General features: G+C 35.2%; 1 protein-coding gene across 1 annotated transcript in view; it reads right to left on the reverse strand.

The window, feature by feature from the left end:
• The window catches only part of LOC136843497 (aldehyde dehydrogenase, dimeric NADP-preferring-like), a 177,663-nt gene that overhangs the window by 17,349 nt on the left and 146,869 nt on the right, over positions 1–13,445 (reverse strand). Inside the window, exons 12-14 of the mRNA XM_067112032.1 lie at positions 1,539–1,674; positions 1,221–1,371; positions 895–1,019 (exon numbers count right to left, since the gene is read on the reverse strand). Coding sequence (XP_066968133.1) covers positions 954–1,019; positions 1,221–1,371; positions 1,539–1,674 — 353 coding nt within the window. The 3' untranslated portion in view covers positions 895–953. The remainder of the gene's footprint in view (positions 1–894; positions 1,020–1,220; positions 1,372–1,538; positions 1,675–13,445) is intronic.

Below are 13,445 nucleotides of genomic sequence, written 5' to 3' on the forward strand. Positions count from 1 at the left end.
CATGTCTTTGTCATTCATCAGACTGCACAGTTAATTCATCATCATCATGTTCAATCAACATTCATCACTGATGAGTACCCACATGGCTTGCGTAATCTTAAACTTCTCATTATTTCGTATATTTTTCGATGCATATAATGTACCAACGTCACCCTTGTCTATGTTAATATAAAACAGTAAGGCTTGAACACTGTATGAAAGAAAATGTCCATGCCTGAATACATATAGTGATAACTTGATTAGTCTTCGCCTTGGTAAGGGTACAGTAACAGTTATAGGAGTGTTCATGCATAGCTGTAAGCCATATATTTTTAAGGGTACAGTAATGTTGTAAGATGACTTTGAAATGATATTAAAATGTTTTAGGATGTTAGTTTAAGATATATTTGGTGTCTGAACTATTAAAACTAGAGGGGGGGGTTCCAACTTATCATGGATTTCAACTTATCGCGGGTGGTTGTGGTCCCTAACCCCCACAAATAACGGGGGTCGACTGTATATTTAAAATGTGTAGAAGTATGTTATTCTTCCATTATTAGGCAGGCATATATCAAAATAGGTTGCTCTCCACATGCTCTGCCCCAATGATGGTGAATAAATTGACATGACTATGTTATGCAGCACTGCTGGCTGTCACCCAGTCACTGGAGTAAAACACTGGCACAATACTAAAAATGGGTAAAGATCAAGGGAATAAAAAAGATATATAAACCTGGAAGAATATTGAGTGCTCCTGTGAGATCTACAATATATATCTAAACATTTTCCTCATATTCTGTTGAAATATCACATGGCATTGAATTTGATTTCACTATTACTAGTTTTCACATTATGCAGATTATCTATGATGCACAGTGGCTACCGAATAACAAGCTTAATTCACCAATTACTTACTTGATATCACAATTTCATGTTATCCTAAAAGGCTTTAGCTTTACATTTGACTAAAAAGTCTAAAGGAGCCGCATTAACTCAATTGCACGACCAGCTCTACGCTTCACCCAATCTTGTATATCATTCTGAAGGAAAAGATACCTGTTCTCAATTCTTATGTCTGAAAATTCAGACCATTTAGCTTCATTCTAATATTAACCCTCAACACAACCATATAACAAGCTACATGACTAAATAACAAGTTTACACTTCACCAATGACAGACACCATAGGCTTCCAATATACATGTATTTTGCCAGAAACAACCGTATGCCTGCTAGCCTTACCTTAGCTATTTCTCTGATGGCAAATGCAGTGGCAATACCAAGACCAAATGTTAGCAAATAGGGCAGGTATTTCAGGCCTGGAATGGTCTTCTCTTGCAACATTTTGGAAAGGAATAACATATTCCCCTCACTGTATGGAGGGTATCTCTTTCTGAAAAACAAAAAGCAGTCCTATTTCAATGGAATTAATCCTGGCTTCAATAAAACATTAAGTTTCTTTAACATTACGAAGGGCTTTGTTGTCACTGTAGTCTTTCAATGTATCAAGAATTATAGCATTAATGTCTTATAAATAAAAGTATCACCATGTACACTCACTTGCCAATAGCATCAGCAATTTTGTTGTAGTCGCGAATCAAGCAAGACTTTCGATGGGTGAATGAATCATATGATGCTTTCCCATGATAAGATCCCATACCACTATTGCCAACACCACCAAATGGTAGATCATGAACTGTAAAAATAGAAGACCAATAAAGCATATCGTTCCTAACAAAAGAATACAATATAACCTAAAGAGTTATGACAATCAATCTTCTACTAATGAATTAGACAATACTACTCCCATGAAAAATAAATAAAAATCTGAAACAATACTGACCTTGAAGCTTACTTTAAACATTACAGACATGGCTTCCAAACTTAGTAATACAATAATGATTGATCGATTGATTTATGGCTAATAAAACTGGCGCCACTCTAGGTTATTGACGCCTTAGTAAAATTAAATATAGAATTTAGGCCATTTTAAAAGGCAATTCAGACAAGAATTATCTAAAAATATCAATACAAATATATATCTTTTCATATATACTATACATACATACGCACATACTGCGTATGTACAGTATATGATTTAAAATTTGTTGAGGAGGTCCACCTCCCGTCCAACCTTTTCATTAGTTCCTTATGAAAATTCTGGTCTGCTACATTAGCATCTCCCCAGAAATGCTTACACCTTTGCTTCGTCGGAACCTAAACCATTATATAAGTGCATTGTCAAATTATGACCTGACACCTTTCAATGTTTTCTGGCATTTCAAATTTTTCTGGCTTTCATTTTCAGCAAAAACCTAAAAATTTATTGCTTTCATTTCCATAAACCTGCATATGTGTATGTGTGTACATGGCACACAGAGAGAGAGACTATTGGCCCCGGTTAGGTTGTTACCCTCACTGATATCCATTTGCATAAGTCAAATAATACAGCTGTATTAAGAATAATGATGATTTTAATCAAACTTGTTTAACGTACTGTATGCAATTATATTTCATGCATTACTGTCAAATTATTATCGTATTATAATTTATAAACATAGCGATCAGGCGCCACTTGCATTCTGCTAATGTTTACATTCTTAACATCATCAGCCGATTGCATTTTCCAGACATCATCGCACCCATTCATTGCTAAATGTAACGCATTTTGGAGATTCCCTTTCTTCATAGATTATCAAAGCTGTGTTTAAAACTGCAACTTACTTTATTTATAAATGCAGTAAATTAAACAAAGTAAAGGTGTGATTTTGCAAGTATTGGATGTTGCTTTTGCCTCCTCCAAAATGTTTTGTGGCCTGCACGTTATATTTCTTCAGCCATAGCTACAACCGTAAATTTAGTGGCATACTTTAATAAAAGTTTCCTCTCCAATGCATGAAGGATGAATAAAGAATTATTTTATTTTTATTTATGGAAGTCACCATCTAAATTGAGCATATTTTCAACAAGTCAACAACTGTAACGCAACCCTAAAAAAAAATGTTATAATTAAAGCCAAGGCTTTTTGCATGCCAGTGATTGGCCAGCTCTTGAAAGGGTAGTGAAGTCACACTTATTAACAGTCCAAATGATTACCAGAAGGGATTTGACTCCATTCTTTAATGGTGAGCTCCTTGCATGATGGCACCAGAGATCTCAGTTCCCCAAGTTGTGAAGTATGCAATTATCTTCTATAAAAGATGCGTGTATCTTGGGCAAGCCTTAAATAAACACATCTTGCTTTTTTTTAAAAATTAGTGTTGGCCTACGTAAGCAGGTCCACATAGACCACATTAATTGAAATGAAACATATACTTAAGCAGCCAGTTCCGATATTAACCCTTAAAGGACGGCATAATTTATCAATGTGCAGCACCCCAGACCGGGGAAACTTTGAGGTCGGCAAAATAAAAAAAAAAAAAATCACATCAATGGAAAGAGAATGATACATACATTCACACTGTATAAATTTAAAATTTCTAAAAAAATTTCCCTACCTTCCACGAGGAGTTGAAATGACTATTTACAACCCCTTATGGGGCATCATTTACAAGACAATCGTAAATTTTACCCACTTATATTTTTTTTTCTAATAAATAAATTCATTGTATTTTGTAAAATTATTATTACTGCTCACACAATATCAAAACAGATAAGAAATAAAAGCAGTAACAAATTTTTGGCATATTTGTTGTAAAATATTTACATAAATTTACGAGAAGGAAGATTCAGTAACTTTTTTTTTACTTTTACATGCTTCTTCTAATATTTCTTTGCAGTTTTCTTTGTAAAATTACATTTACAACCGACATACTATCGTAAAAGACGAAAACAAAAAACAAGAGCAACCCCTTCGTATATTTACAAGCAAATTTGCAAAAAGACTCATGTGAGAGAGAGAGATGCAGTACTTTCCCCCTTGAAGTCACAAGCATTACTGATATTGGCCTAACTCTCACGTCTGTATAAAAGTTCCCATAAGTGAATTTATAGCATATAGAAGTATTGGTACCTTTGTTTCGAATCATTATTACCATAACAATGGTGCGTAATTCTGCTTCACACTGAAGCTCAACCCATCCACCTCCCCAAACCTGTTTTACTTCACACTGAGGCTCAATCCGTCCACTAAGGGTTAAGGAATGAATTAATCACAATCCTGCATGTCAAATGTTGATATTATTGTGATATTAGGCCTACACATCAAATTCTTATACAGTATTTTGAGACAATGACAGGGCATAGGCCTACATGTCAATTTCTTATTGCAAATAGTTTTCTATCCTGTATCTGTTGGAAATAGATTAGCTTTTAATTAATATAGCAGCTTCTACCCCATGATATATATAATGTAAAATGCATACGGTTAAATGTACACATTAAGCATATCATTATCATATATAAATATTGAAATATATGACAGCGCAAAAAAATATTTTTATATAATTTTATACAAATCACGCTGTGAGCAAAACGGTTAAAGCTAACGGCTTATTATTTTTCTTTGTATTGTACACTAAATTGCGATGATTTTGGTATATAACAAATTGTAAAACGATCAAAGCAACACAGAGAAAATATTATCACAATATGATGCATGAATTAAATAGTAGCGGACGTAAAAAAATGTTTTTTCAAAAATTCACCATAAATCGAAATATTGTGCTAGAGACTTCCCGTTTGTTGAAAAATGAAGCTAATTGATTGAATATTACTAGACTGTAAGTATTTTAGCTTACAATTGCAGTTTTCGACCATTTCAGTTGAGTTAAAGTTGACCGAAGGTCGAATTTTTTCTATTTATCGTAATTTATATGAAAATATTTCAAAACTGATAAAAGCTACAACCATGAGTTATTTTCTGTTGTATTCTACATGAAACTGCGCACATTTTCATATATAAAAGTTTATGTAACGACTAATATAAAACGGTGCAAACATTACGACAACGTGATGAAAGAATTTCTGAGATGTTCCATGAGTTACGCAAGGGATGTAAGGAAAATGTTTTTCAAAAAATTCACCATAAATCAAAATATTGTGCTAGAGACTTCCAGTTTGTTGCAAAATGAAGGTACATGATTGAATATTACTAGAATGTAAGAGTTTTAGCTTATAATTGCGTTTTTTTACCATTTGGTCGAGTTAAAGTTGACCGAAGGTTGAAATTTTGGCAGTTATCGTGATTTATATGAAAATATTTCAAAACTGATAAAAGCTACAACCATGAGTTATTTTCTGTTGTATTCTACATGAAACTGCACACCTTTCCATATATAAAACTTTATGTAACAACTAATATAAAACGGTGCAAACATTACGACAGCGTGACGAAAAGAATTTCTGGATTGGACGTAAGGAAAAAGTTTTTTCAAAAATTCATCATAAATCGAAATATTGTGCTAGAGACTTCCAATTTGTTGCAAAATGAAGGTAAATGATTGAATATTACTAGAATGTAAGAGTTTTAGCTTACAATTGCGTTTTTACCATTTCGGTCGAGTCAAAGTTGACCGAAGGTTGAAATTTTGGCAGTTATCGAGATTTATATGAAAATATTTCCAAACTGATAAAAGCTACAACCATGGGTTGTATTTTGTTGTATTTACATGAAATTGCGCACATTTTCATATATAAAACTTTACGTAACGGCTAATATAAAACAGTGCAAAAATTACGACAAAATGACGAAAGAATTTCTGAAATTTTCGGCCGAATTATCAGCGGACGTAAGGAAAAAGTTTTTTTAAAAATTCACCATAAATCGAAATATTGTGCTAGAGACTTCCAATTTGTTGCAAAATGAAGGTAAATGATTGAATATTACTAGAATGTAAGAGTTTTAGCTTACAATTGCATTTTCGAACATTTCGGTCAAGTCAAAGTTGACCGAAGGTTGAAATTTTTGTAGTCGACGTATGGCGTTCCACTTGGCACCCAACAGACAATTTTAGTCGACGTATGATACGTCCAGTAGGCATTTAAATATAGAAATGTGATTGCTGGGTGTAATGTATTTTTAGCAGGTAAAGAAAACTAACATGCCTAGGCCTAAGAGCAAAATCTTGGCATTAACAAAAGTGTAACTGCATAAGGCTAATAGGCCATTACTTTTGAAATGGTTAAGAAATATAGCACCAAGATAATTATTTTTTATGACAATACAAATATTCCTATAACAAATATAAAATAAATATTTTCAAGATGTTCCGGGTGGTTCACGTTGCCGCCACTCGATATCAGTGGATGCATTTTAGCTACAGTAATACTTTCGTACTTATTTATGAACATTTTTTCAGCATTGAGGGGTAAAAATAATCAAATACATAGGACTATTTCAAATCTTATGGAGGCTGCAATTACAGGTAATATCATAACATTATGAAAACTTTTTATGATTTTTCTTATTTTAACATTAGAACCTAGGCTTGATAAAAACATTTTTTGGTCAAATGTATTGGCGATGAGTGAACAAGTCTTGTAAATGTTTCATCACCGTTTTCCAAAATTTAGTTGTAAGCAATATTTTCTTACAGTTTTGATTTATATGACAGATGTCACTCTTTTGACACATCTGTTCTGTGGCCTTATTTTATGACATAGACATGTTTTTGCATTCAAATAAGAAATAAATATGTAGCATGTTAGTTGCCAGTTAGTGAATTTTGACAAAATCCTATGCTCTGATGTAGCGTCAATTCTGATAAAGGCTGTGCATGTAACGCCACTTATAGCACAGAGAATAAAAGTTAAACTTGTGAGCATGTTGCAAAGGCATGCACAGACCAATCATAGGGCTGTCTTATAGCCTTCCTTACACACCACTATCGAACTGCTCTCAATAAATTATGAAGAAAATATATTTCAAAAGGGATAAGAAATTATATTACTGTGATGATTAAATATAAGGCTGCTACAACATTTCTATGAAAATGAAGACTATGGAAGCAAGGCATCATATGATACATAACAAAATAAGATAAAATAAATATTAGCTGAAAAAGACAGATCTCAATTGCTTTTAAATAAAACAAATGACTAAATATCAATTAACAATAGTAAGCAGATAATTCTTTACACTAGTATTTTATGAATAGGTCTATATTTATTATGCAATGGTAGGTCACTATATGAAAGTTTTTGAATGCAACAAGAACCATAACAGCAACAGCAAAAACAAGAACAACAACAACAACAATACAGTAAACACCCCGTATTCGCAGGGGATGTGCCACAAACCCCGCGAATAGCTAAAATCCACAAATACGAAAAACCCTCTAAAAACACTTAGAACTGCCTATTTTGATAGTTCAAACACAAAAAGACCCTCTAAAAATGCTTATACCTGAATATTTTAATAGTTTTATCACAAAAAGTGCATTTAGTCATGAAAATTATATGAAAATACAGTAATCAGTGAATATTTCTCAGTGAAAAATACTGCGAATGAGTGAATTTTCTGCAAATAATATGTATACTGTATATGTTCCACAGGGAAATCCGTGAAAAGGTGAGTCTGCGAAAAGGTGAGTCCGCGAATCATGGGAATGCAAATACAGGGGGTTTATTACTGTAACCACAATAAAATGACTGAATATAACGTATGCCTATAATCAAACATCATAAGCTGCATAAACTGACAAAAAACATTGGATATTATAGGTCTATGTCATTTTTTATGATCCTATTATTTTGAAAGGAGATAATGTCCTTACAAAAATTCTCAGCAAATAATATCCACTATGACTTGTATAGCCTATCATACAGTAACTTTAAGCTCAACATGGGCCTATTCAGGTTTTCAGAGTGCAGTCACTGCTAGTCATCCCACCAAATGTGTAAACAATTGCAATGAAATCACTTTTATGACTATTAAAATGTAGTAAAATTTCTTGAAATCAATACGAAATACCAGTCTCCATAGTTCCTCAGAGACAGTCTTTGTGTTTCAAGTTTAGAATGGTGACCATGTTTGATGACAATATCAGACGATGATAATGACTTGTAATTCAAGTGCACCGATTCAAATGCAGACATTCCTCGAGTCACCTGTGTGATCAGGTGAACCTAATTTATGAAAAACCTCGTTGCAGCACTGCAGAACACTCCTTAGGTAATAATTTATATTTTCCTATTTTTTTACCATTTTTAGAGAGATGTGTATGTATTATGATTTTATTTCAAGGGATAATATAACATTTCCTTTTGATAATCATCATAACTTATTTCAGCTTTGTAAAACAACCACTGGTCAATTAAAGAAAATCAAAAGAACCACATATTGACCAACTTTGCAAAACCATTGCCAACCAATCAGCTTCAAGGCACGGTCCTGACGTCGGCAATGGGCAGGGCTTAACTGCAAAGAGCCGTAACCATGCTGCTTTTAATACATTAGGCAAGCGGATGGAATTAAATTTGGAAGAGGAACTAAGGCTCCATTAATCATCTTTATTCTTTCAATTCTAATCACACCTTGATCTTTTAATTCTTCTGCTAGTTTCTCTTCTGAATACATCATCAGTTGAGGTGCAAATATTATTCCCTTTGAGTGATTCCAAAATGCCCGTACAAAGCAATCAACTTTAACTCTTCCAAGATGAGATGTTGCTTTCAACTTTTCACTTTCTTCTGGTGAGGCAGATTCTACAGTCCGTTTCCCCAACCCTGATGTATCTTAGGTTCTCAGCCACAACACTTCACAAAATCTCTGTACACATTAAAAATATCAATTAGCATCTTCCAGAATAAACTTCAAATACTTATATGAAGAGGTTTCAAATATCCCTGGCCCTATTGAACATACATTTCTGGTGAATTTCCCTTTGCTCCATGCTGAAGCATAGGTTTCCAATGTAACCACACTTGAGGGTTTCCTAGCCATATCCTAGCAGAGGTTGTCAGAGGAGGGTGCAGAGATTGTCAACTGAGTCAAGGGGTCATGAAGTCCAGGGGTAACTGATTTTATATTTACATCCTTGTGATCTATCATAAATGTGAGGAAAAGGAACTGTCTGAAAATAAAAGAGAAGCCATTAGTATTTCCTGCAGTCCATCCTTCCACTAATGACACCAGTGAGAGCTAACTCCCAATGTCCATTGCCTACCCTACCCTGAAGGAATGGCACGAACATGAAAAGTGTTGCTCAAGTGTCGGCCAAAATCTGCTTGATGGAACTGAGGGCATTATATAAATACAACCATCCCTACTCTGATCATCTTGATGGGCAAACTGGACAGAATGCAGAATCCCACTGCAAGAATTAACCAACCCCTGGAATCCAAAGCCTGGTTCCAAGCAACAGCCCCGCCCGTAAGTTACCAATACAGCTAGCATATTGGTAACTCTTAGGTCCAAATATTATCAGCTGGTTAACCAGGCCACCATAGCTCCTACTAATTGGCTTTGAAAATGAACTGCAATCCCAGCAATGTTATCTTTTCCCAATAATCAATCCACAGTGAAAATGAGGAGACGGGGAGGTTTGAAAGATATACTGTATAAAGGAGGATTTCAAGAAACTGAGATGAATAAAAAGATTATACAGGTGCAACAGGAGGAAAACCTAACAGCTGCACTATGAAACAAGTGTTCGGAGGGGTTGGAAAGTAAGAAGGAAGAAAGAGAATGTGAACAGAGGTACATTTAAAGGAATGAAAGGGGTTACAGCTAGTGGCTGAAGGGATGCTGCAAAGACCCTATGTAATGCCTACAGTGCACAACGTGAGATGCACTGATGGCATTAACCCCCCCCAGCCCCCGCCTGGAGTCACCCATGATAACTACAGTATGGCTGAAACAATACTACCTGAGTACTTAATTACTAAAAGAATTCACCAGAAGAACTGGAATTCAAGTTTTCCATAAAGATTAATGAGAGATGGAATAAAAATAGAATCATAATGATAAATTATATAATAATATGTCTACATACCAGTTAGTTCTTGAAATGACAGTAACTATTATTTAATGAAAATCTTTCATGAGTCTTTCTATGAAATAACTCGGTACAATGTAATCAATTTGATTCTTACACCTAACTCACTTGAATATAATTTACAGACTGTAACAAGGAGTTTTCCACAATCTCTATAAAATTAAGCCATAAATCATGACCTATTATTATTATTATTATTAAAAAAGTTTAACCAGACCACTGAGTTGACTATCAGCTCTCACAGGGGTGGCCTGAAGGATTTGGATGGAATGACAGGTCTGCTAGAAGCCTAGCACTGGGACCAAATAGGTCACTCGGTAGTGATGAATGAATGAAAATGAAATTAAAAGCTGCACAAAGGCATACGCTCTCATACTGGAACATACAATAAATACGTTTATATTCAAGTTTCCATACATAGTCACTAAAAAGTTATATTAAAATTCAAAATAAATTAAATAAAATTTTAAAATTTAGTTGTTTTAAAACTCAGTAGACGTCTAAGGGTATTCGTATTTCTATTATTTACTTTTTATATTTTATCAATTAAATCACAGCTCTTCATGAACATTAAAATGCGTATTACTGAAAATGTTGAAGATTCCGACAAAATTTCTTTTATTGATCTATTTCCAAAATTTGATAATCACTGCAAGTTATATTTTGGACATTCACACAATACATGTTTCACAGTTATCAACACTTTGCAATCTGGGCGTTTGGGAGGAAGGCCACATGGACGGTTCATTAAGTGCCCATGTGTCAAACGAGTATGGCCTATTCAAAGAGGCGTCAGAATTACTTGTGTGTGTGTGTGCCTCTCTCTCTGATATGATGAACCCCATTTTCCAACAATGGATTTTATCTGTTTTAATTTATTAATTTCAGGTTCTTCATTCTAAATATTTTGCCATTTACTTACAATGATTGTTTTTGTATATCTTATATAGTCACTAACATGGATGTCTATATTTGCCCTTGTCATGTGGACTGCTTCTTTGGCTGCTTTATCAGCCTCTTCATTTCCTTTAACCCCTACATGGGCAGGGATCCAACATATTTCAATATTTTTTCCATTATTATACAATTTATGGAGCGAAAACTTAATTTGTTGTACAATAAAATTTTTTTGGGCAAACTAGAAAGAATGCCGAGAGTCCTATCCTAGAACCAGACCCCCCTGGAATCCACGGTCCAGCCCTAAAGAATAGTTCTGCCTTCCAACTATCAATGTGATAACTCTCAGGTCCGAACATTATCGGGCAGCTGATGGTCCTACCACAATTCTCACTACAGTATTTAGCTTCGGATATAAACCCATTCCCAGCTATGATATCTTTTCCTTTTATCAGGTCCAATAAATTTTAGCAAAAGTGGAAAATCCCACAAAAATTAATCCAATGAAATATATAATGCCACATGGGACTCTTGGACTCAAACCCAGGATCATATTCCTGGGGTTCAAGAGCCCCCTCACCACGTCAAGATGGTCCCATATCAAGGGGGACTCTTGGACTCAAACCCAGGAGTAAATCCCTGGGGTTCGAGAGCCCCGTTACCCCATCAAGGTGGTCCCATATCGGGGGGGAAATCATGACCTGTAATCCAAAAATTTGTATAACATTTAGCCTTCTATTTTATTCAGTCACAGAAGCTGAAATCAAACAGAGTGTATGCTTAATTTCATAAGCCTTAAGGATGGATGACCTACAACTGAAGTAGGATTTCAAGTCTATATCTCCTATACCAAGTAGACCGTATAAAGCGTTCTGCATTACTCCAAAGCACCTGACTTGCATGGAATTATTTTGAAGAACATGAGATTGACTACTCTATACCCATAAATGAAGTTGTTGCAAAATAACTACATTGAGTAAATATACAGACTTACACGAGTACAATATGTACATATAATTAGTAGTGCCACAATTTTTTTGACATAACGTGCACATGCATACAATTTATGCAAGAAGAAATATGGGTGAATTAAATGCTTCATGTAATTATTCATGCCACTGTACTATATGGTTAAAGTTGTGATCAGGTTCTAAAGCTATCTGGATCAAAATGTGCTGAATAATCATGACATAAAGATTTGCTTTCCCAGCAACCCAATGCAACTGCCATGCACAATATTACTAGGCTAGTGAAGTACACATGCATAAAATTCAACAAATCACAGCCAAGCTTTAAACATTAATGAAAACAGCCATGTGTCAACCAATATACCACAACGTAAGGGTTAATGCAGACAAAACCTACGGCTTGTTGAAAACCAGACTATGAAAAACAATTCTCCACATTCTTGCTTTCTGAAGTAATTCAAATAGCATTCTTGCTTTCTCTAGAACTTGAAATAAAAATATGTATTGAAAATACAGTTTTTCATACTCAGCAATAAAACTGATTTTCTGAGCTCGTCCCTGTGTCACCCGGTGAAATTCCTTAGTAGCACGAATTTCTAGGTATACATATTGCTAAATATACCAGAGAAAAAAGCTATCAGGAATGCTGGGGTTACTACCCCCCGATCGAGCATCTATAATGAAAATAGACGTCGGTATGGGCAAGGGTGAGTGAGGTCATCACTACCACAGAACCACACTCTGAAGACATCCCAATGGCAAAACCCCTGGAAGAGCGGAGAGCCGACCCAACTCCCGCACTCTCCTGCCCGCCAAACAGCGACCCCAGCGCCATCTGAACTCATTCCTTTCTAGCACGTGATCGCTGCGATTTGTTTGGATTTTCGCTTGTGCTTTTTCTGCATTTTTCCATTTATTCAGCATGGCATCGAGCAGCTTTACTGTTTCCAAGTTAAGTACCATCTTCTTTTGGGGTTTTTATGATAAGTCTGGCTGTTTAAGCCCGTATACATAAATTATACGTGGTTTTCGTTTGGGTCGCTGCGGCATCCCTCTTGGCAGCCATACCGACCTAGAGGTATACCAATTCGGCTTGTTCTGTTTGGGTTTCTCTTGGTCGTTTACACAATTTATCTTTAATTCCCCATCAGGGAGCATCCTGGCGGCGTTCTCTCACGGTGTGTCTTTGGGTCTCCTTTAATATTGTTTTTTACAAGTTAACTCTCATAGGGGTTCTTTCGATTGTTTAAGGTATCCGAAGTTTTCACTCGTTAATTTTCTCCCCAGGATGTTTCCCTTTCTGAGAAGTGTGATAAAAGACTTTTTCACTATATGTGCTTGATGACGTGAAAATTATAATATTCACCCTTACGTGGCGTCAGGTTCGGCCTGTTGACTGTTTACATTTGTTGCCTCGTTCGGTTAGGCTATAGCCTAGCACAAGCGTATATTTTTAGTTTGTTTGATGATTATTTGATGGTTATATTTTTTACTCTGGTTAACATATCCTTTGGGGGTGTTAGCCTAGTCCTTTCACTAATGAATGAACTAGGCTACCTCTTTATCCTTTGTTTTCCTAACCTCCTGCTCTCCCGTATATCGCTTGAGAGGGTAGGAGGGGGTGGTAGTCAGGTCGAGGGAGTTTCTGTTGTTGTCCCATCCGC

Source organism: Macrobrachium rosenbergii, chromosome 11 (assembly GCF_040412425.1).
Source record: "Macrobrachium rosenbergii isolate ZJJX-2024 chromosome 11, ASM4041242v1, whole genome shotgun sequence".
Classification (NCBI taxonomy): domain Eukaryota; kingdom Metazoa; phylum Arthropoda; class Malacostraca; order Decapoda; family Palaemonidae; genus Macrobrachium; species Macrobrachium rosenbergii.